The sequence below is a fragment of the Lissotriton helveticus genome, chromosome 11 (assembly GCF_964261635.1).
Source record: "Lissotriton helveticus chromosome 11, aLisHel1.1, whole genome shotgun sequence".
Classification (NCBI taxonomy): domain Eukaryota; kingdom Metazoa; phylum Chordata; class Amphibia; order Caudata; family Salamandridae; genus Lissotriton; species Lissotriton helveticus.
The window spans coordinates 579,942,557-579,968,292 of record NC_136072.1 but is presented as its reverse complement, the minus strand read 5'-3'; the positions used below and the strand labels follow the sequence as shown (position 1 = coordinate 579,968,292).

The window sequence follows — 25,736 nt, the reverse complement described above, 5'->3', positions numbered from 1 at the left end:
TCTTGGTTCAACTACAACACTGTTGTCATAATGTGACTGAGCTTCCTAAATGCTTCTAATCTTATGCTTGAAAAACTGGTACATTTAATAAATGTCATTCAATGCTCTGATAGAATCTAATGTAATAAATTGAAATACAAATATTAAAAAATAACCTTTTTGATTTTTAAAGTATCTTCATCATATGTTTGCATTAAATGTGTTGCGCAAGGTACATGCTAAATATTTCAATTACTGAATTTGTGTTTAGGTTTTTGTGGGTAAGCCAGACTCCTAGCTTAGCTCCAACTATGAATTTGTTGACTCGCATACATCTACACTGTAGCAGAGTGGACGGGTTCTAATTCTTTCAGAAAGAAAATTTTTATTTCAGGCTGCAATTTAGAAGCTCTGGGTGGCAACCATATTCTAGGGATGGCCCCCTCCTAAGCCTGAGATGGTCAGAAAATGCCAAAGATTCCTAATAGGTGTCAAAAATAGCAATATTTTGGAAAAGTCACCATTATGCCGGAGATCGTCATCTTTACGCCGAGGATGTCCATAAAAAGCGAACCAGAGCCATCTTGAGACAGGGCCTCCTTAATGCCTTGAATGCTCATAATTGACCAATTAGGGTACCTTATTCCAGGGCAAGCATAATGCCCAATGTGCCTACAATAACCAAAGAATAGCTCCCACATTCCAGGGTCCCCACCATGCTTAGAGATCTCACTGTGGAAAGCAGTGGTGAACCACCATAATACTCAGAATTCCCTTAGTGTGCCAAGGGGCTTCTAATCCCATAAATGGCTGGAGTGTGTCAGGGGATCCGCTTATTCCAAGGCTTCATGATGCCAACAACACTCCAAATATAGCAAGGAGTGCCGTCTTATTTCCTATAAAATTCAGTACATGCCAAGAAGGGCTGCCATAGAAGTCATTTAGTGGTTGCCAAGGGTCGTAGCTCTGACCCTTGGCTTGCCCCTTTCCCCCCGATACTGACTTTGTGACCCCTGGCCTCAGAGGTCACAAAGTTAGTGCAAAGAAGACTGGGGTGTCTCTGTATTCCTTATTGTATGCCAATTTTTTATTATATACATTTTGATTATTCAATATTAGTGTAATAAAAAGTGGAGCACTCTTAGGACCTTTGGTGGCAGCTGTATTATGCAAATATAGTTTTAAATGTATGTTGTGTGTGTGCATGCATGAGTGTTTCAGTGAGAAGGAGTATGTGTATGTGTGAGCAACAGTGTCTGTATGTGTAAGCGTGTGTGCGAGTTAAAATGAATGAGAGTCAGTGGCAGGTAGTGAGTGAGATTGTTTGAGATTGAGGCCCAGATTCAGATTTACTATTCTTTGACTCATGGCAACCCTGCGCAAAGTTGCTGTGCTGCCTTGCATCAAAGAAAGAGAAAAAATGCACAATATCTCCCAAGATATGATGTCTTTTTTTCTCCACCCATGTGCTATTGCACTTTTGGCTGCCACATGCTAACTTGCACACCCTTGTGCCATAATGCAAGGGTGTGTGCGTTCTATCAAGCATAGGTTTTGTACTGAAGGAATCCCTTCCAGTACAAAAGCTATACTTTAAGGCTTTGCCTACCTTGTATGTATGCAGCACATATGCAAAGTTGGAAAAATAAAGAGAAATTAAAGCATTTCTCCTCGTTATGCTTGCCTTTCAGGAGGCATAAGAATGTGGTGCAGATTCAATGTGTAGCGTCTTCCCCAACCCAGGAGCATGTAACAGACCACGCCACACACAGAGCTCTGGTTTGCCCGTGCTTATTTTTCACCATGCAACTGTTAACTGAATTCACTGCATCACAAATTTTATTAACCTCACCCAGTCACACCCAAAGGTTTACGTAATACTTGTAAGGAGTCCGAAGAGGACCGCTAGAGGCCTCTTACGTACAAACACAGGATATGACACAATGTTTGCAGGTAGGAATTTGCATTGATTCAAAACCAATGGATGGTTGTATGGGAATGCCCATACACTACTCATGGATCGCCCCTTAATGCAAAATAACACAAAGCATGGCATAGCACAAACCTCACGTTTAGTAGGGGAAGCCTCATAGTCACACTGCCTCCAAGGGTCCTGCACAGAGGCGGCAGGACCCACACCAAACAGGTTGACTACAGGGCAGGACCCTTGGAGGCAGTGTGACTATAGGGCTACCCCTACTAAACGTGTGGTCCCATGTGGAGCATAACCTCTCCCACATTGGGATGGAGGGATCAAAAATATTTAAAAACCACGACAATAGAAAAAGGAGCAGCTATCTGCCCTTATTATAAATAGTGTGGGGAAATTCCTTTATCATGATTTATTCCAGGGGGGGTCTTTGCATCATCGCCCTAAAGAAAGTCCAGTACCCATGAGGGACTCTAGCAGACGGAAACATGTTGGCACTATGGTGATAGGACCATAATATCCTAAACAACCCTATACATTTTTTTTAAATTTTAATATCCCAGGCAGTTCCAAGAATAAAGGGATACTGCGGTCTGTCTGTGATTTTTAATCTTTATTCCCCATGGCCAAAACACTTCTCTAAGAGCTCCCTGAAATATTGGTCGAGCCCACCCTGACGTTTAGGCATCGGGGTGATGAAGCATGACACCCCTAGGGTGTGTGAGGGTATATAAAACAAATAGGAATTGCTTCCTTTCCCACTTCTCGTGGTGTACTACTTATAGCTTCATTTAGGGACTTCCCATTTCTGTTTTGATTAGAATCCATCTAGTGGAATACAATTTAGGTATCAGGGGAGTACTTAGTGTGATTAAAAATAATTTTTGGCAAAGCCATTAGTACTGCTTTATATAGGTTGAGGTGGAGACTTCTTGCTAAAGCTAATAAGGCCAGCTTTTTATATTTTGTTGTTCTGACTCTTTGACAAAATCAGTAGGTCTTCCTTACTAAAATGACATCCCTTTATATTGTTTCTTTACATTTAAAACACTCAGAAATTCACTGGAATAAACAAAGGTTAAAGGTTAAAGTGATATTATAGTTAGGTCTGGTAATAATATTTTACTTTACATTTTTTTAAAACCTCAGGAATTCCCTGAAAAAAACAAAGGTTAAAGAGAGGTGAAAGGTGAAAATGGCAGTTATAATGTAACATTTTAAACTCTAAAAACCACTGAAATGCACCTGTTATAGGTAACTGAAGTAACTATAACTATTACACACGCCACACACTGCTTAAGACCAAACATAGTACATCAGGGATGACATGTTCTAAGACATCATTGATAACATCACTGATGTCATTGGAAATGGCATAATTGATGACAACAGTATGTATTGCGGAGGCTCAGGTTAAAGTTACTTCAGTTAACTATAACTGGTGAATTTCAGTGGCTTTTAGAGTAAAGTGTCATATTTTTCAAAAACAAACTCCCAGACCCGTAGTTTATTTTTGAAAGTCCAAAAACAAATTGCACTGGCATCTTTGGACTTTTCTCCTAGGTTAGTGATATCATCTTTACTTTTTTCGGAATTTTCCTTGCAGCACCCAACAAAAAAAATAAGTACATCAGAACATCTCAGGAAGGACTGCCCGATGCCTTTGGGCTGTCAGTTTAAGGATTCCACTAGTGGAGCCAGGGGCTCCACTGGCAGAAACAGTACCCTCTCTTCCAAACTTCAAGAGCCTGATTATGAGTATATCAGTGTATTTTGACCCCATGTTTGCCAACTGGTCGGAATTATGAGTTGGGAGTTATTTAAAGTATCTAATAATTATCTGATGCATTAAAGAAAGAAAGAAAGAAAATTAAGGAGCTCCTGAAAATAGTAGACAACCTGACACAAGGCTCGCTGGAAATTTCAAAAGTAATTGATAAAATGTGGGAGATGACGGTAAGCACGCACTCAAAGGTCTCTCATATTCAGAATCTGGTACTATCCACACAAAGATGGAATGACGAGATGGCCTGGTCTCAAAAAAACAGGTTCAGTAGACCAGATAGGACAAATCCCCTTTCAGATGAAGAAACCCTAGCCTTACTCCGAACATATGAACAACCGGGACGGGGAAGTGCTGAGAGAATCAAAACAGTACCAATAGATGCTAACAGAACATCCAGAAAGAATGACAGGAAAGCAATCCACCTCAACCTACAACCTATCCAATTAACAACAACTGAAGCTGAAAATGGGAACCTCAGTAACTGTGAAAAACCTCTGAGTTGCCTTCTACTCAATTGTCGTTCGGCAACCAAACATGCATCAGACATAGCAGCCCTCATCCTCAATAAGGAAATTGACCTAGCAATACTTACGGAAACATGGCTCAATGAATCATCATCGCCCGCCATTGACCTCTTAGTACCACCGCAATATAACATTGTGAGATTAGATAGGCTAAGAAAAGTAGGAGGAGGTATAGCCTGCATCCACCGATCAGAGATAAAGGTCAACCAAATCCAAGCCGACCCCCTTGAATCCTGTGAATACTTGGGTCTGAATATAAGATCAGCAAGCAACCAGAAATGCAATCTGCATGCGTTCTACCATCCACCAGGAGATAACGCAAAGTTTACAGAGCAACTAATAGAGATCATAACGGCCAACTCCTACTCTGCTGCCAACAACATTTTCCTGGGGGGACTTTAATCTACACTGGGATGACGCAAATGACAAAACGGTTAACCTGCTTAAAGAGTTCCTCGCAGAACTAAACCTTACACAAGCTTACACCCAACCCACACATGTGCAAGGAGCGACGATTGACTGGATTATTGCAAATAAGAAAGAGACATCAATACTCGCTATTGATCCTTGTGATTGGTCGGACCATCACGCCATAACATTCGTGATTCCCACAGTGAAAAAGGGTAGGACTGTGCAAACCCCCAGGTCCAAAAAAGCGATACGAGATACAAAAGTAGCGAACATTGAGTTACTGGTTGAAAGGTGCGAGAAGGATTTAAAGTCACCTGACGACATGAAGAATGTAAACGAGTTGACTGATCACTACCTTACCTCAATTGGAAATATCGTCAATGACACCATGCCACTAAAACTGAAAAGAGTCGCAGAAAAACCAAAAAATCCCTGGTTCAATGGTTCACTGAATGAGGAAAGGCGCAAATTGAGAACGGCCGAAAGAAACTGGAGATGACACCCTTCCTCTCCTGAGCTGAAAGCCCTCAGGACCACCAGAAGTCACTATAACAAAAAGATAATCAATTCGAAGAAAGAATATATAAGAGCAGAACTTGACAATGCCAAAAACAGACCACGAAAACTTTTCGAGATCCTAAAACATCAATCAGACAAACTGGCCAAATCGGCACAAGAACATTCAAAGACCCCCCTAAGCGGCGAGGAATTCTCTACATTTTTCACGGAAAAGACCAAATCGCTAGAGGTAGAGCTCGCAAAGGCCGCGGCTATCCTCCCGACCCAACATATGCCGACGAATGCGGCCCCTATGACAACTGAGAGGATTAAAGCAAAAAATAAAGCGAATTGGGACACATTTGAATTATATGACCAGATCGAGATCGCCAAAACGCTCTCGGAAATTAGACCGAACAACCATTATCACGACCCTTTACCGGCAAAGTGTGTAAGAGAGATCAGCCACATCCTGGTCCCAATCTGGACCAAAATAATAAACGCGTCACTTGCACAAGGGATCCTCCCAGACTGCCTAAAAACAGGACAAGTAGTGCCAATAATCAAAAAACCAACAGCAGACACAACAGATCCGAATAACTATCGTCCAGTAACCAACATCCCTTTATTGGCCAAACATATTGAGAAATGCGTGCAGAGCCAATTGAATCAACACATCACCAAGTTCTCCTTACTAGACGAATGCCAATCAGGTTTCAGAGCAGGGCATAGCACGGAAACAGCGATCCTGCACATTGTCGATGATGCGCTACAAGCCCTAGACCAAAAGCAAGCTTGCCTACTGATTCTTTTAGACCTATCAGCTGCATTTGACACGGTAAACCATGAAGCATTATTGTCCAGACTACAGGACAGGATGGGATTGTCCGGAAATGTACTGAAATGGTTCAATTCTTTCCTACGCAACAGAACCCAATGATTCCTGGTTAACCAAGCAATCTCACCCTCATGTCCTAATACAATTGGGGTCCCGCAAGGCTCAACGCTATCCCCAGATCTATTCAACCTATATGTCGAACCTCTTACAGACATTCTACGGAAATCACAGATCTCCTACCACATGTATGCAGACGACACACAAATATACTTGAAGATCGCCAATCTTGAGGACATTGACCTAATGAATGAGACGCTAAAGTTGGTTCTGGAATGGTTAACCTCCAATCATCTGAAACTAAATGCCCATAAAACAGAATTCTTGCTAATTTCACCACCAAGGAGCAACACTGAAATAAAGGAATGGACCAAACTGCTGACGGCACTAAACTGCACCCCAACGCTAGTCAACTCAGCGAAATCACTTGGAATTACTTTAGATGAAAATCTTGACATGAAAGCTCATATTAATTCAATGGCGAAAAGTGCCCGCTTCCACTTGAGTTACTTAAGAAAACTAAAACCATTCATCTCGGAAGCAGATTTAAAACTGGCTATTCAATCTTTAGTTATATCAAGGATCGAATACGGTTGCTCCACATTAGCCGGCCTACCAAAAACTTCCACAGCCCCATTAAAAGCCTGTCTCAACGCAGCGGCAAGACTCATCACGGGGTCTAGGAAATTTGATCATATATCTCCTCACTTGAAAGTTCTAAATTGGCTACCTTATGAGGTTAGAATTCAAATGAGGATAGCATGCATTACCCACAAAGCGGTGCACTATAACACACCAAGATATCTAGCCAAGAAAATCAAGCTATCGGGTGGAATCAGACCAACCAGAAGTGCCAAGGAGCAATTGTTGCGGCCAGCCATCTTCCGAAAGAAAAAGTCTTATGACCGATCATTCTCTGGAGCTGCCCCTAGAGTCTGGAACTCTCTCCCTCCAAGCATCAGGAAGATTCAAAATATTGTTCAATTCAAACGGGAATTGAAAAGTCATATGTTGAGGAAATACCTTGACTAGGGAAGCTAACGGAACTCTAAGACGAATATTCTTATTCCGATGAAGGGCGGCCATCTTCATGAACAAAATCATCGAGAAGTGAATGACTTCACCCACTAATCGGAACTGAACTTTGTCCTCACTGCCATCTCCTTACTAGATGAACCGATAACTGTTTTATAGCAGAAAACTATATAACCTCTACCTCTTCTTATTTATCGATATAGATAGGGATATAAGCTAGCCTTAATTGCACATGCATGTGGAATATATATATTTATGCACTCCCTCATAGCCTTAAGTTCTTCTACCTCATATCTGTTTTGTTCTATAATTATTATTGTACTGCCAATTTGTAACCGATCTCGATGTTAAGCGCTCTGATACCCATGGGTCTTGTTCGCGCTATACAAAACACTATAATAAATAAATAAATAAATAAATGAAATAAATAAATACCTCAACCTTTGTTAAATTTCGGCAGGTAAAGCCTCCTGAAATTTAGCAGGGGGATGGTGTAAGGCATTAACTGTATCATGTGGATTTTAGTAAATTAACATCAAAATCTGCATGTTATTCCCCCCAAATCTCTTAATAGTTGCTATCTATCGCACCCATTAAGTAACGTCCCTGGAGTATTTAATTTTATGAGGTGCTATAATTAGCGCCTTCAATTGTAATCAGGCCCTAAATAGGACCGTAAGAACCAAAAGTCGACTTGGTGAAATTGAATTCTACTCAATTGTGGTTGGCCTGAAATTCCATTTAGACTGGGTCAATTGCAAACTGACACTTTACATCAGCAAATAAATTTTTCTTGGCGCTTTTTTCCTTGGAAGTTTAAAAATTGATATTTCTGGGTCACCTGAGGTGATTTTGTTTTTTGTGTGCATATATTTGCTAGTTAGACTTTTCTCTGTTTTGTAACTGGTTTGGACATTTTATTTAGTTGTTTTCAAAATTGTTGGTACTGCTTGAAATTAACCTACATCTAGTAATTGCCTGCTGCTTGTGCCATAGCTACCCTGGGATCAGTGGCGTAGCAAGGGGGCTAGGGGGGTGGTCCACCCCGGGTAGCAAGAGTTTTGGGGCGGCTTCCCCCCCTTACATCAGTGTGCCACAGGGGCAGCAAACGCAGAAAACATCTCCAGCACCACCCCTCATTCTTCAGCGCGGCCGCAGGCAACAAAGGTAGGGACCGCCACGGACAGCAAAGTGCCTAACTGTGTCACTGCCTGGGATGACCAAAGTTTCACTGAGAAATGTGTTTTCTTATCCAGACCAAATGTTGACAGGACACTAAACTCTCCTGCTAATAAATATGTATTATATTAGATCGAACCTGAAGATCTACATTTAAACACCTCGGAATTTAAACAATCAGAACAACCAACAACACAACGATTATATAGTTAATACATTTTAGTCTTCCCTCTTGCATCATAATTCCACGAAATTTCATAGAAAAATAAAAAAGTCACTCTCAAAACCCACAAATCTATCATATGCTACCATTAGAGTATGTTTCAAAATGTATTCTCTGTCTTCACAAAAGAAACAAGACTAAGGGGAGTTGGGTGCACAAACATGATTCATAGATAGTGACCCACAATGATGGTTCTTTCTGTTAACACTTAAAGTGTCTTGTTGATGATCACTTGGATAAAGGAATCAGTTAATCATGGACTTTCTCATACTCTGCTCTAAAGTGTCCAATCCGCAGCACTCTCCCAGATTCAGTGTGTTGTAATGGTAACGCCGAGCTATAGCTTTGTTCCATCCGGTTCATAGCACCTAGGATCCTGCGCTGTATTCTCCGAAATCCAGAGAAACGCAGTGGGAACACTGCACTACAGTCTGTTAAATTCAGAGCATTGTAACAGGAATGCAGCACTATAGTATGTTCAATCTGAAGCATTGTGATAAGAGTACTGCAGTATAAAACATTAAATACACATGTCCTACTTTTTAAATATCATGCATCCTGCCCTGTGGGCATTTAGGGCCTACCTTAGTGGTGACTTCAAAGTATTAAAAAGGAATGTTTGGCCTGGACAATAGTTGTATTTTTCCAGTTCGAAATGGCAGTATAAACCTGCACATCCAGGTTGGCGAGGCAGGCCTGGGGACATACTTTTCATTGGGGGACTCCACAATAGTGTGAAAAATCCAGAGTATTTACCGTAGGAATCATGCACTATACTATGCTACATCCTTAGCATTATCTGTGAAATATTGCAGTAAATGTGGGATACTTGTAAAGCGCACTGTTACTCTACCCGAGTGTCCTGGCGCTGTAGACCGCTGGGGAACCCGTCCTGGTTTTCCCTGTGAGATGGTCCCTTTTCTGGGTATCTCCAGGGTGAAACCAGGCATCCCCGGTGTCTGTGGGGGGCCGTTGTAGAGATGAGGCAAGCTTAATGCCCAGAGTTGCTGAGTGTCTTCCCTGGTTAAAGTAGGCACTGAGGCGAGAATTATCGAGTCCGTTGACCCTGGTCCAAGACCCTGCCGCGTCGGGAATTGAACCCTGGTCCCGGGTCGTTCTCTGCTTACAGGTCTGCCGCCTCTAACCATTGAGCCACACCACTCCACAGTGCATACTCATTGTTACCCACTAATACCCAGTACTGGTGAATCACCTTTACCCTCTTCCTCCCTACCAGTCTAGGGGAGGACCCCTGAAGTACGAGTTGTCCAGCTGGCTGCAGATCGAAGGGGTGACCCTGGAAGACATGGGAACATACCGCTGTATTGCACGCAACAAACTTGGCCTTGCCTCGGCGCATGCCCAACTTCACGTGACTGCAACAGGTAATTGTTTCAGTTTGTCAGCCTGTGGCAAGGAAGAGGCCTGTACTAATGCCATGGGACGCACCATTGGCTTAAGCGTTTGCACGCAAGGGTGTTACAGCTCCTCTGAACAATTTACGATCTGCATAGGTACGCGTGAGAGCACAAGATCAGGTTGGCGTATTAAGAACATTGGGGGGAGCGGGTGTGTGTATGCACACCATCCACGGCGTGAGAGGGTACTAACGTGACAATACTGTGATTGTAGGCGTTTGTGACTTATGACACCTGAAATTGAAAATGTATTTTGTTTACACGGGGAGGTGTGTTGAGTGGTAGTGCAGCATCCAATATGCTTTCTAATGCTACAAGAGAGTGCTGTATGGATTCCAAGTCTACCACCATTGTGTAACTTTGGATTAACATTTTAGTGCATTTTTAACCATTAAGTCAAAAGAGTGGTTACAATTCCATTAGATATTCTTACTAAAGTTTGGGGACGCAGCATTACAAACAAATACGGCTACATCATGGGAAATAAAAATAAGCATCTAGGGGTACATGCATCAAAGTAGGCTTTTGCGATTCCTTAATTGCGAATTTTAAGGAATCGCAATTAAGGAATCCCAAAAGCCTATGCATGTAGGAAACACTAGAAAAATACAAAACATTCCTTAATTGCGAGTCGCAAGTTGCGAGTGGCAATTAGGGAATGGCTTCCCATTCATTCCTATGGGCCTACAGGCCTACAGGCCCATAGGAATGAATGGGAAATTGCATGCGCAATTTGCGAGTACCGAATGGTAGCCAAAATGACACCTTGTTGCACCCCTGAAATTGATATGTGCACCCATGTTACACACACATATGCCCCAAGGACATGTGTGTGTGTAACCTGGAACTTTGAAACTTTGAACTTTGATGATGCATCCCAAATGCAAAAATACTGGTCGCAAAGGGGCAGATTCTGAGAATCTACCCGTTTGTGACCAGTTTTTGCCTTGGTGCATGTGCCCCGTAGTGCTTAATCTTTTTAAGTGCTGGCGACCCCTATTTTATTAGGAGCCTGGTGCTGCCGAGTGCTGGGGCTGCCGAATCCCGGGCTGACTCTTTCTTCCACAGTCCTACGATTCCTGTCTCTCTCAATCTTGCAGATTCTTTTCAACCCCACTTTCCTCGTTTTCATCGTTTTCCTGACTTTCTCTGCCCCCCTTTATCCCTGTTCTGCCTTTTACTCTCTTGGTTTGAGTCATAGTCCGATAATGAAAAATCAGCCTCTCGAACTTTAAAACAATAAGTTAGTGGCTAACGAATGATACTCTTAAGCAAATATTTCGGTGTGGGCCTTTGTGCATGCAAGCAGGTTTAATAGATATCTATGGTGCAGCAGGTGCTGTGGCACCAGGCCCAAGCACGTGAAGGTTCCACTGCCACGTTTAGGGCTTTTTAAAAATAATTACATTAGAACAGGGCCATTGCAAGGTAGAACGCCCGGAACTATTTGCCCCAGTCACCACTCTTTTCAGAACCTCGTACTGCCGCAGCAAAATGTATTGTGTCGCAAAAGCAGGCTTTTCATGCCTTTTTATTTTCAGATACGCAGTTAGTGGTAGAGACCACTAGATAGCGCCAGCATAAAGGAGCAGGCTCCAGATAATTTAACGGCTGTTATGTTTTGAAGAGAGCTTTAGTGGGTCTCCACTGAAGGTCTGTGATGGAGTCCCACAAAGGTTAATGACAAATCTGCTGCAGAGGCCATTTTCTTTCCTTGCATTAGGGCCTAAGGCAACTTTGCTACATAACTGTCTGTTTGTGTAAAATCCTATGTCCTTTCAAGTGGGACCATAATATTGATACAGAGGGCATAAATTGATGCATAACTTTGATCATGTGTGAATCGAATGTGTATGCACTAAGGGTTCAGGGGCATTTTTCAGGACCAGTTATTTAGTCCACTTAGCTACAAGGTTGTAACTAGCCACAATTTTGTATACTGCCTCTGTCTCTCACCCATACCTGGCTGTCAGCCAGTAAAAAAACAACACAGCTTCTCTCCTTTGGAGAGTTGTAGTCCACACCAGGTACCTTTGGTCCTGGTTTGAGGAGGGGACCCAATGATGAAGAATGCCACCTTTGGGTGGGTGAGAGTTCTTGTCCTAAAAAATACATTTCTTCACAAACACGCTCTTTGTGACTAGGCATACTTTTTTGGGATTTATACTTTTAGAAAATTGGCATTGTCCTTCCTAAAACCGAAATGTTTTCCTGCCAGTGTGCCACTGTCACCTGACCCCTGATGGCTTCCTAGTCATATGATGTATATTGCTCTGGGTGTGGGTAGGGGGACTCCTCCCTTGACGTAATGGCCTGGGGGCTGTGTCCAGCCCCTTCCTGAGCTTCAAATGATCCCTACCTTGCCACTGGCAGAGGCATCAGGCTGGCTCCAAACCCAAAAGAAGGGGAGGAACTGATCAGAAATGATTTAGGGGGTGGACAAACGCTTACCCTCCCCTACAGGCTGGGACTGGGCATACAATTGGACCCCACATATCTCTCCTCAGAGCACTCCTGAACCTGTGAAAAATCAGAAATAGGACTGGCCCTTCTCTCTGGGGAACCTTAAGGAACACTAGACCTGTTTGCCTTGCATCCAGGCCTACACAGTGACTCTAAGGGTCAGCTGGCTGACCTTCTGTGTGTGGTACTGGGACACACAAAGCTTCCAGAAGCCTCTTCCTCCGCAACTGACCAGTTGACCAGTTCCAGCTGAGCCTTCCCTGGACCCTCTGCTGGGCTGAGTCCTAACCCTCAAGTGTTGCACCCACCTCCCAGGTCCTGGACCCTTGACTGGTGCTATAGTGTACTTCTCCTGTCCCTAACCTGCAAGAAGTGGGACTTAAAAACTTTTTGCCAACTTTCTGCCGGGAGAACTGATGGAGACCGGAATCGCAGTTGAAGCAGAAGCCATTGACTTCGAATTGCTGGTCGGTTTCAACTTTCCAGTTTGCTCAGCTGAACAAAATATGACTTTCAGAAAAGTTTCTAAGTCTGAATATAGGGGGCTTCATTGGGGCCAATGCAGAGCAGCATCTAATGGACTCTGACGCCTTTCCAGGAACAGACTATGGACTTCACCCACTCAGAACTTTGTCCACTTTGCGACGACTACACCAGGACCCTGCTCTTCGGCAACCCACTGTTACTAAACCCCGCTGTATATCCAGCTTGCCCCACTGACAACTCATTGACCACTACTTTTTATTCATAAACGTTTCTGAGTCAGAAGGTAAACTTTCCACCAGGATGAACCTGACCCCTCTGTCCGACCCATATTTCATTATGGTTGGCAGTAACATTTGACTTTGACCCTGTCTAGCACGACCGATGACCAAGGTTGATGCTGTTTGCTTTTTGTCCCTATTTTTAATTCAATCTTTAAAAATTCATATCTCCAGTTCTGCTTTTTGGATTATTGTTAATTTAGTGTCTATTTATTAATTAACATATTCTTTGTTTTTCTAAACTGGTTTGGGATTTTTCTTTTGTAGTGTTTTCACGTTATTAATGTTAGAGTGCTACCTAAATACACATTGGCTCTAACTTAAGCCTGATTATTTTGTGCCAAGCTACTAGATGGTTAAGTACTTTAGTGGTTCAGGTTGACAAAGATTGTGATCAGTATTTGAGGTGGGTTATCACCCCCCTCAACTAGTACTTCAATTTCTTACAATAATTGTACTCTACTATTGAGATGCTGTGTTTAGTATAAAAATAGGCCTGGGTGTAATTTGTGTAATTTCTTTTGAGGAAGTTACCCAAAAGTTCCCCAAAATTTCACACAATTATACGTCACTATGCAAATTGCCAGCTTTGACATTTTTTATTTTTCTTTAGTGTGAAATGCCCCTGTGCATTCATTGTTGCCACAAGGTTGCATTTCGCTCTAAAATATAGCACAAAATTGCACATGACGTGAACAACAGCCTCTTGCTTTTGGGTCAGCATGTTCTTCCTGTACTGCCACAATAGGATTTACAAAGTATCAATTATGCAACGTGGCTTAATGCCATGATCTCAGGGATTTTGTGCAACAATCATAATGGAATATGTTTAATAAAAAAAAGAAAGAAATCCAAAAAAAAGAAACTGTTAACATCAAGTTTACGGCAAAATCCTCACTAATGTTACTGTGAACAAAGCAACTCCAGTTGCTGTAATGTAATTTGGTTAGTGTCATTTGGTAGTTTATCCGTGCCTTTGCATTTGCACTCCTAGGGCCTGATTGACAAAGGTAAACTTTCACTTTTGTGTAATATTACGTAGTATCTTTTTGACTGGTTAGTCTCCGCACTTAAAAAGATAGAACCAGTGGCGGGTGACATTTGGAAAGTGGTGAGGCATAAAAGTTGGGCATAACTTTTATGTAACGAGCGAAGTAAGCAAGCTTAATGGACAAATATGGGGTCTGAGGGTGAAGGGGGGTAAGGGGGGCTCCTCCTGAGAAAAAATTGAAAAGAGATTAGCAAATGCTGAATTTTAAAGCAAATTAAATTAGTGTGAAAGCCTAGTTTATAAAGCAGTGGAAATGTATAGTCTTGAAATATTCCAGACACGTTAAAAACTGTCACATATCTTACTGAATTAATATGTTTAACAGTTATTGTGATGTGCAAATTGTACAGCCCAACAACTTCAAGCTCTTTAAAGTGTGTGCTTGCCCAGTGTCTTGCAATGAATGAGGCATTGACTTTGGAAACAAATGCCCTAACCAGACTTCAGGTTGCACTCACAGCTGCTGGCTGCAAGCAGTCATATAGAAATATATGCAGACAGGTTTTTAAGTGGGATGTAAAAAGTGGGGGCTCTCTAAAAGGGAACATGTAAAATAAATGTGTGTGATTCCCATAGTGTGCCAACCAACAGGTATTCCGTTACTCTCAGATGTTGTTGCATCCAGAAATATAGCATAACAACAGATATACACCTAAAACCTGCCAGTACTATTGGCTTGGTCAATAGTCGTCAGCTGTTTAAGATAAATGAGTAATAATACAAATTTCTCCTTCGAAAATCAATCAGACATACATAAGTCTTTCAACCAGACAACAACACTCTCTTCACATTTCTCAATTTTTTTTCTTTAAAACTGGACCACACAGATATTATATTTGAACAAAATTCAAAGATAACTTACACCAATGATATAGAATACCCAGTTTTAATGTTATAAGGTGCATCTTCTACACATTACAGATATACAGCATAGAGACATCCAAATTCAAATGTACATCCAATGATTTCCATCCCTCAATACGGCGCAAATAAAAAAAGATTATAAAAAACCTTAGTAATAAAACAATCATTCCGCAATAATATAAAAAAGTACACTTTAAAAAACAGGGGGCTAATATGCAAGACAGATTTATATCTGATTGATTTTCCCACGGGGAGAATTATTTTATTACAGAAACAGTTCTCTGTCACCTTGGTTGCAGAGCTCCACTCTTTTGTCTAGTAAGATAAGTGAGTGAAAACAATGATTTGTTATAAATAACTAACATTGCAAATGTTTCAATTCTGAAACTGTGAGACTGTGAATTACATAATATTGAGGCCTGTGGAAGGATAATTGGCCTTCAGTTATGTTAGCTGTATTTTAGATATGTATGCGCTTTTTCTCTGCACATCTCGTCCATCTGCGCATCTTCAACCTCATCTCTTTCCTCTTCAGCACCTTCTTTCTCCTCTTCCCCAAATGCGCTTCCTCGAATGTCCTCACTTCACCACCGCCAAACATACACTGCACTCACTCACAATTAAGCACTCTATTTTCTTTTAATTTTGCCTTGTAAATATTTTGACATCTGTGTTCCCTTTTCACACACATTTGCACAGAATTTCAATTGCAGCTGGTATACATAACTATTTTTCTGTGTGCTCTGCAGAGAGGCCAACCCACTGACATGCACTTTGCTTTGCATTCAGCCTCAATGCCAGAGTTCTCAATCAAAGCCCCTTATAAGCACCTGGCACAACTCAAAGTATGCACTATACAAGCGTAAGAAGATGTATGAAAAAAATACAGAAACACAGCATGATGAAATAGCTAACACTCTTGAGGAATTTAACATTAAGTAAAACGTGAAATAAAAGAGGAACTAAATCTTTGACACACATTTGTACATACACACACACACACACACACACACACACACACACACACAGTAACACAATGAAAACACTAAAAAAGAAGTCTGCACCATTTTAGAAGAATAGCCAATATTTCTCTGAGTAAAACAAGACCAAGACTGCAAAATCCAACATACACTAGTAAAGAGATCTCTTATAAAAAGAATAAGCAATATAAGTCCATAGAAATGAATAGATGCGTTAGTTTTAGCACAAAGTCCCTTAGATGCGTAAAAAATAAAAGACAGTGCCTGGCGCAGGGGTGGTGAGGTGCAGTAAAAGTTAATCGATACGTCAGTTCCTTACTACACAGGGGAGGTATGCTTTGGTTCTTTACTGCCAGGGGAGGTGATGCGTGGGTTCCTTACTGTTAGACTAGGGAGGTGATGCGTCGGTTCCTTACTAGCAGGGGAGGTGATGTGGTAGTTCCTTATGGGAAGGCGAGGTGATGTGTCGGGTTCTGGACACGCGCCCTCGGTTCCTTACTGCTGTACGGTGTCGATGAAGAATTGCCGTCCAGGGACGATGCGTTGAAAATCCAGATGCGCTGCTTTGATGTGACAGTGGCGAAGCAGGTGCTGCACCGATCTTTTGCAGCGATGCATCAATAAAACAGGTGCTGGGAGTCAATGAGTGGATTTTCTCCTTAAGATCACCAGGTTACACTTCCAAGGGCACAGGAACTGGATTTGGCACCACTTGGCAAGTCAGGACTCTCAGCAGAAGATCCCAGGCACTGGCAGATGAAGTCTTTGATGGCCCTGAGCCTTCTTAACAGGAGGCAAGCATGCAAAAGCCCTTGGAGAACCTTGGAAGCAGGATGTAGAGAGCTAAGTCCAGTCCTTTCACTCGCAGGACAGAAACAGCAAGCAAACAGGCCAGCACAACAAAGCAACAGGCAGAGTGTCAGGTCACCCTACAGCAGCCACCTCTTCTTCCTGGCAGAATGTCCTCAGTCCAGAAGGGTTCCAATACTTATACCCCTTTCTGTCTTTGAAGTAGGCAAACTTCAAAGGAAAGTATGGGTAGTGCACTAGACCCGGCCTATCCCTGACCTGGCTCCAGACACACTACAGGGGGGTGGTGACAGCTGTGAGGATAGGCACAGCCCTATTAATGTGTCAGTGAAAACTACTCCCACCAATGTAGCTCAGGAAGGCCCATCAGCCTAGTGATGGCCCATTTAGACAGGGCCGGACTGAGAACACAAAGCAGCCTTGGCAATTCTATTGGATTGGAACCTGGTGGGGGAGGGAGGGGTGGATGCACAACCGGCCTCCCCGGTAACAAAAGTGGACCCCACTGCTCCATAACCGGTCCATACCCTTCCAACCCACCGCAAAATCACCCAATGCCTCCTACGCAGGGGGGGGGGGTGCTAGTTTGAAGCACTGCTGCTACTTTTGTTACAGGGGGATGATATTGCAGCTCTGCTGCAAAACGGGCCCCCGCCGCTACAAAACCGGTCCCACCCTTCCAGGCCACTAGGAAAACGCCAGATTCCTTCTACGACCAGTCCGGCCCTGCATCAGGATATGCAAGGCACACATCATCTCCCTTTGTGTGACTGTCTAGAGTGAATGCACAAGAGCCCAAATGTCATCTAACCCAGGCGTGTATTCTACAGACAGGCAGAGGCACAGCATGGTTAAGCAAGAAAATGCCCACTTTCTAAAACGTCGACATAAAGCATCAACTCCACAGCCATTTTGTACAAAGAAGGATATCAAGTTTCATTTATGATTCTGTTTTCCTTATCATTTTATGGAGCTGATGTTAATGTGATGGACTGTCGATAGGATGTTAACACATCGCTTTCCATGACCTTTTATTAAGTTTTGTTCCACTTGTCCCCATCAATTTATTTTGTGATTTATACCAATATAATTGATTTTCAATATAACCTCTACTGCTGTGTGTCTCTTTTTTTCTTTTTCATTTAAATGTTGTTTGCTCCTTAAAGAAATATTTCTGATTAATAATCTAAGTAATCCTATGGATACACAGGTCTCAATTCTTTAATGAACCAAAAAATGTCATATATTTGAACAGTATTGAATGAATTCCCTTGTAGCCACCGTTTACCTTGACAATTGACTGCCCGAGCCTACAAGGGTTGATTGGGTTTCCCCACGTCTTTGATACTTTCTAAAAGTGGCATTTTGAAACACGCTATTTAAAAACCAACTACACCAAAAGATGTGTTTTTAAATTGCGAATTCAGGGACTCCAAACTCCAAATCTCTATCTGCTTCCAATGGGAAATTGCACTTAAAAGATATTGCAAGGCAATCTCTTGGTGACCCTATGGGAGAAATAGTCCTTGCAATAGTGAAAAATGAAATTAGTAGTGTTTCACTATTAGGACATGTAAAAGACGCCAGCGCTTGCCAGGTCAAAATTCCAGTGTATAACTGCACGCACAGACACTGCAGTGGCAGGTCTGAGATATGTTTGCAGAGCTACTCAGGTAGGTGGCACAATCAGTGCAGTAGGCTCACTAGTAGTATTTGATTTACAGACCCTGGACACATCGGGTGCACTTTACTAGGGACTTCTTATTAAATATAATATGCCAGTCATGGATAAACTAGTCACCAATTCATTGTACACAGGGAGCACTTGCACTTTAGCACTGTTCAGTAGTGGTAAAGTGCCCAGAGTCCTTAAACCAGCAAACACTAAGACAGAAAATACATGAGGGAGGCAAAAGGTTTGAGTATAGCCCTGCAAAAAGGACCAGGTCCAAAAGTGTTTCATACACTGGTCCTATATTTTATGGAACTTCCTTGGGCAACCACTGACCTGTTTATGTGACCTTTGTCCCCACCAAGTAGAAAACCAACCCTGCTTTCCATTCTCTGAGGGTCGTCTGCTCTGGTGCCCCCCAGTGTTTAGCCACATCCCTTCTGGCCACTATCAGACCCAGATTAATGAAAAGTAGCTTGGCTTGGGGAATATCGACTTCTGTCGTTATTCCTAATAGGATATATTTGGGGTCTACGAGGATAGTTTCACCCAGTATCTTATTCAAATCCCCTGATATGTCAGTCCAATACCCTTGTATCTTGATACATTCCGATAATGTGTGTAGGAAAGATCCTCGCACTGTGCCACATCAGAGACAATTGGGTGACTCAGCCCTGGACATTCTATGTAAGCAGGCCCTATCGTAGTACACCAGATAAAGGATCTTAAATTGAATCAATCTTAACCTGGATTTGATTGCTGTTTCTCTTGGTTGCATAAGGGCAGCACCCCAGTCTGTGTCATATAGCTCACCTACATCATTCTCCCACCTGTTTCTCAATGTCAGTAGTTTGTTGGGCACATTATTATTAATTGTTTTGTAAGTCCAAGAAACTCCTTTGGCCTCTAGTTCACCCTGGAGCTGTCTCCCCTCTAGTGGGGCGTATTCAGGGATGTCTGTAGTGTTTCATTTTTCTGCTCTCCATGCATGGTTGAGTTGTAGGTATTTAAAGTATTGTGTTTCACTCAGTTGGTATTCTTTTTGTAATGTGTTAAACAAGATCAGGGTCTCTTCTTCCAAAAGGTCACCCAATTTGGATGTCCTAGTAGTGTCCAAGGCAGTGTATCCATTTAGTTTCCCTATTTCATTCAGCAGTGTCCCTACCCATAGGGGTGTCCCTGGGTGACCCTTCCTTCTGTCCCATCCTATATACTTCCCTGCTCTTGTCCAGGCTTCTATTGTTGTCTGTGTCGTGGGTTGTAATTTCCATGCTCCGACCTCCCCTTTCAAGTAGTGTAGATAGGAGTTGGATTGGAATTGGAATATCTCCAGCCAGTAAGTGGGGTGATCTCCGGGTGCGTGGCACCAATCACTGATCACTACTAAGTGTGCTGCCCAGTAGTATGCTTGTATGTCTTGAAGGGCTATCCCCCCATTGTAATGGTTCCTCTGTCATGTTTTCAGAGCCACTCTTGCTGGTTCCCCGTTCCGTAGCAGAATTCAAACTTCCTCGTCTATTTTAATTAAGATCTCTTCTGACAGTTTGTGGTAGGTGTTTTCGAGTATGTAAAGGAGTTTGGACAGAGTTATCATTTTGTACATGGCAGCCTTTCCCAGTAGCATGAGGGGCAGAACTCTCCATCTTTCCATGTCCCTGTGGAACTCTGCAAGAATGCTCTCCCTGTACGACGTCATGTATATATGCCCAAGTATTGAAATTCTTCTCCTGTCTATATGTAGGCTTTGTGGGAGGACGAGTTTGTCTAGATTTCTCCCCATCGGATATAGACACTATTTGTACCAGTTTATCGTGTACTCTGTGAGCGCCCCATATTGTTTGAAGACCCTGAACACTTCTGGTAGTGTTTCAGTTTGGCATGTGACATACAAAAGGGTATCATTTGCGTAGAGTGAAATCTGCTCATCTTCCGTCTCTTCCACCCCACCTTGGAAGCCTGCTATACCTGGATGTGCCCGTATTATCCAAGCCGGTGGCTCCAGCACTAGGACAAACAGTAGGGGGGACAGGGGGCAGCCATGTCTTCTTCCCCTCCCTATGGGAAAGTCGGTTGAAATTTCACCGTTAACTCTAACGTTTGCCACTGGATTCCGGTATAGAGGCTTTACCCAAGCTAAGAATTTGGGTCTAAACCCAAAACTCTTTGGGTCCAGCATCATAAAAGGCCAGTGAACAGCATCAAATTCTCTCTCAGCATCTAATGACAGGAATATGTGTGGGTCTTCCCTCGTTCTGACTGTGTCTAGCCATTTGTAGAGTCTTTCAGAGGTTGAATATTGTCAACCTTTTGGGCATAAACCCTGATTAGTCTTTATGGATCAGAAGGGCGATAAAGGCTATCAAGCGCGTGGCTAATATTGTTGCCAACATCTTTGTTTCAATGCTCAACAGCGAGATTGGATTATAGGAACTATATTTGGTGGCACGTTTCGCTGTTTTATGGATCAACACTATTGTGGCATGGTTCAGGTCTGGCAGGAGGGTTCCTTCTTTCTTCGCTGTTGTATACATTTTAAACAAGTCTGGACCTAAGAGCCCAACATTTTTCTTGAAGAATTCACCCAGTATCCCATTTGGGCCTATGGTTTTTCCTGTCTTGAGTCTATCAATGGCGCCAGAACCCTCGGAAGTGTTGTCTTCCTGCAATGTTGCCCTGTCTTTTAGTGTTAAGGTTGGGATGGGTACCTCATGTAGAAAATCCCGTATTTGGGTTAAAACTGCTAGAGGTTGGGCCTTATAGAAGTCTATAGAGTATCTTGCAAATTCTTGGGCTATCTCTTGAGCCATGTCATGTTTCTCCCTGGTCCCCTGTTACTGTATGGACTCATCATGACTCTGCCTCTTTTCAACCCAGCCATGCCAGTAATCGTCCCGCTTTGGTGCCCTCATCATATATACGGTGTTGTATGGCAAGAATCTGTACATTTGCTTCATTATGAGCAAGTGCTTGGTACTCCTTGTGGAGTACCGCTGCCTTGCATAGCGTAGCTGGATCAGGTTGACTTTCTAACTCTAAGAGGAGTCTTCCTAGTGATACCAACTCTCGTGCTTCTCTCTTCCTTTTATGAGCTATGATGCTTTGCACCCTGTCCCTTAGTACTGTTTTGTAAGCCTCCCATAGGGTGATGGCTGACTCTACTGTGTCTTTGTTTTCTTTAAAGAACACATCTGTGACTACTCTGAGTTCACTAGAGACTGTCTATTCTCTCAGTTTGCATGCATTCAATCTCCAACTCATACCCTGTCTATGATGACAGTGGGCCCAGTGTAATCCAGAGGGGTGAGTGGTCAGGTAGGCCTCTTGCTAGGCATTCTGTTTTTTCTACCCTCCCGACCTCCCCCGCCAGGGTGAAAATGTGTGCTCCCGAGAAGCAGGGGAATTTTCTTTGCTCAGGGTGAGTCCGGCGCCAGAACTCAGAGAGTCCCATGGATGTCACAAACCCGGCTGGTGGTGTCTCTCTTGTGTTTGCTGAGGCTGGGCCTTAGTGATCTAATTCTAGGCTGAGTACGTCATTAAATTCACCCCCATTATGTGCATAGTGGAACCATCTCCCAGTAATTTCCCTGCTACTTTGCCCACAGTGAGTTTTTGTAGTCTCAGAGAGGCATACACGCTAATGAGGGTTACACTTCTTTATCCCCACATCCCTTTGACTACTGCGTATGTCTCATTCGGGTCTAGCCAGAATTATTCTATTTGGAAAGAGAATGTCCTCCTAATCAGGAAGGCAGCCCCCCATTCACCTGTGGTGAATCCTGCATCTGCTGGTGTTACATAAGCCCCTCGACCCAGAAATTTACAGTGGGTGCTCCGTAAGTGGGTTACCTGTAGTAATACTACATCTGGTTTCATTCTCCTAATGTAAGCAGCCGTTAGCCCATGTTTTATTCTATTACCTAGCCTGTTTACGTTCCAGATCACTATGGAATATGTTTTAACTTCTTTAACTTCTGCCACACCAATCTTCTAGTGTTATCGCTGTCTGATCGCCGTTCCTACCATCACCATCTCTGTGTCTCTGTGTATCTCCACCCGAGCTCAAAAACCCCTTTAACTTACATCCCCTTCCCCTCCCCACCCCTTTCCGCTGCCTCACTGGGCTCCCTGTGTGTCAACGTGACAACTATGTAGTGAGTCAGGCCTGAGACGCCTGTGGCACACCCATACATGTCTTAAACACCCACCGCACTGATCCGTAACATAAAAATGTCAATAAAACCTATCCCTTAAACAACAGAAGGGAATAAGGGTTATGAAAAACAAAATGAAAAAGGTTAGGTGAGAACACACTTCCAATGGTTGTTGAAAGTCTCTCGGGAGGGCCGTGTTGTGTGAAGGCCACTCGGCCTCTGTAGCTCTGCCATGGCCCATCTTGAAGGTCAGCTATGACGTCCATCGTGTGCTGTGTCGTTTTTCCCGAGTTGGGGAATTCCGGGCAAATGAGTCTCTCTCTCTATGTCTTTAATTGCAGCCATCAGAGGATGATTGTCCTCAGAGTCCAATAAGTTCTCTCGTTCCGATAAGTCTGGCATAGTCATTCACTGGGTTTGCCCTTGCTTGGTCTATTTTCTAGTTGCCATGTGGGACAGTTCTACTTCGGTGTCCGTAAAGCGACCGGAGCGTAGGTCTCGTCACCTAGCAGGAAGGGATGTCCTCGGAAATTTCCTTTTTGCCGTAGCAGTTCTGGGTCTCTTTTCCTGTCTTGGAGTCATGGGGCCTGGCCTTCCTGTTCAAGCTAAGTGGCTGATTCCCCCTTCTCCTCTCAGCGCCCTGGGGGGGAGGTCTTTCTTCTAGCGACGTCCATGCCTCCTCCAGGGACTGGAAGAAGAGCGCTTTGTCTTCATAGAGGACTTTAAGTTTTTCTAGAAAAAGTAACATGTATTGCAGACGCAGGGCCCTTATTTGTTTTTTTTACTGTGTTGAAGGTCTGTTCCCACTTCTGTATCTCCCTAGAATAGTCAGGTAATAGCATGATTTTGCGGTGGTGGTATTGAATATCTTCCTGTTTCCGTGCCTCTTGCAGTTTCATGTGTCTAGCTTGATAATTCAAGAAGTGAGTGATTACCATCCATGGTGATGCGCCTGCCGGAGGTTTAGCTGTTAGGGCTAACCCTGGGCTTAGTTTGCGTAGTAGTGCTACGCGTAGCTATGCGAAGTGCACTTCGTACTACGCAAGCTACGCGAACTGCGTAGTGCACTGTGCAAAATGCTGTTCGCACTGATTGCACAGTGCCAGATGCTTGTTCGCACTGTGCAATCATTGCAAACCACATCTTGCACAGTGCAAGCGGTCTTTTTCTGCCGCTCGAGTAGATTTGTACTCAAGCGGCAGCTTTCTCAACGCGGACTGATTGATCATACGCGACGGCCCGCAAAGAGAAACCTGACCTCCCCGCGTTGAGAATCTCGCCGGGAGATTTATTTTCCACGCTCGCGATTAGCAACTTGATGTTGCTGATCGCGAACGAGGGAAAAGTCTTGCTGTGATGTTATTTTTAACCCTGGGCGTAATGTGCGTAGTGGGGCTACGCGAAGCTATGCAGAGTGGGCGAGAAACTACGCCCACCCGTGCACTTCGCGTAGCCCCACTACGCGCCGCATGCCCCCCTCCCCTACATACCTAAATTTAGTAAATTGACAATTAAAAAGAAATAAAAGGCACTTACCTTGTCCGCGGCGTCCCGGGGCTCCCTCTGCTCGTTCACGCCGCAGTTTTGATAACCAATGCGCGGACGGCCGCGCATGCGCATTGGTTATCAAAACTGCGGCGTGAACGAGCAGAGGGAGCCCCGGGACGCGCGGACAAGGTAAGTGCCTTTTATTTCTTTTTAATTGTCCATTTACTAAACTTAGGTATGTTCGGGAGGGCGGGAGGGAGGCGGGTGGCGGGCAACTTCGCTACGCCCAAGGAGTGGATGTAGTGTTGCCTGCTTCGCCTACTTTGCGAAGGGCGAAGTAGGCAACACTACACCCACTTCGTGGACGTAGCTAAGTTGCCTGCCCAAGGTTAGTTATTTTGCTCGCTCGCGGCCGCCAACTTGACGTTGAGGTCCGCGATCAAGCAAAAAATGCCCGCTACGCTACGTGTATTTGCACTGTGCTACATGCAATTCTCGTAGCGCGTAGTTGTGCAAACTACACGAGCATAGTGTAGTCCTATGCCCAGTGTTAGTTAGAGCCCAATGGGCAATCTCCATGACAAAGCATGAGGAGAAATGCGCCTCAGGGAGGGAGTCCTTCAGCTACTTTTCTAGGACGGGAACAATATATGCACCGTCGGCTCCCTCTGGGTAGCCAATGCGGCATGGAATGGTTCTCCTTGCCCAGTTTTTGTCGTCATCTACTCTCCAGGCCACGTCTTTCACAGTCTCTCCTAATTCTGTACCTTCCTTACGAAGGCTGTGTGGCATGTCTTCTACTTCTGATATTCATGTTTCTGCGTTAGTGACCCTCCTGAAATTTTACGTAAGTCTTGACGAAGCTGAATGACTTCTGAACACACCTTTCCCTATTCCTCCTTCAAGGGCTTCTCTTGAGGCACAAAGGACTTGAAGTAGTTCCGCATTGTCAGTCATATTGGATGCCCCTTCTCTTGGCTCTGTTTGAGGAGCTGCAACTTTTGCATATGTGATAGTTCTCCCTTGTTTGGGAAGCCTGGAGTCCTTGTCCTTAGCCATGTTGGTTTAGCGAGGTCCCTCATGGCAGTGGACAACAGTATGAAAGAGGCAGCGCTGAAGACACCCAGGTGAGGGTTGGTGTCCGTGCTTTCTCTCCTTTGGATCTGTGCCAAGCGAATTCCTTCTCTTCTCTACACTGGGGCATGTGGCACAGTGCATGTTCAATGTTAGTGCAATCTGGGATTCATGCCGTTTTCCTCACTTGTCTCTAGGCAGGGTGTTCTACAGTTGGGCCCAGTCCAAGTATTTCCCCCCTGCGAGGGGTGCACAGAGGTTCAAAGGTTGTGACTCAGTACAGGTGTTGCAGTGAGGAGTCTTCCATATCCTATCTCTTGCTCGACCTGCCTCAATTACAGCTGCCCTCTACACTCCTCCGGAGTGTGTTTATAGTATCTCCCCTCTGTGCCGGCCTCTCAAGCAGGTCACTTGTTGGGGTCTCTTTTCATATTGTGGGTATCGCCAGGTGGGGCAGGGAGGACAACCAATCACCGGGGTCGGTACTGGCTTTGGGTTTAAGACTATCCCTTTGTATCCACCTACCATTACTCCCCACTCC

At 43.8% G+C, this 25,736-nt stretch overlaps 1 protein-coding gene across 1 annotated transcript in view; it reads left to right on the top strand.

Moving 5' to 3' along the window:
- LOC144790701 (kazal-type serine protease inhibitor domain-containing protein 1-like) overlaps positions 1–25,736 on the top strand; it is a 154,345-nt gene that overhangs the window by 80,026 nt on the left and 48,583 nt on the right. Inside the window, exon 3 of the mRNA XM_078665424.1 lies at positions 9,698–9,845. Within this exon, the coding sequence (XP_078521550.1) occupies positions 9,698–9,845 (148 nt within the window). The remainder of the gene's footprint in view (positions 1–9,697; positions 9,846–25,736) is intronic.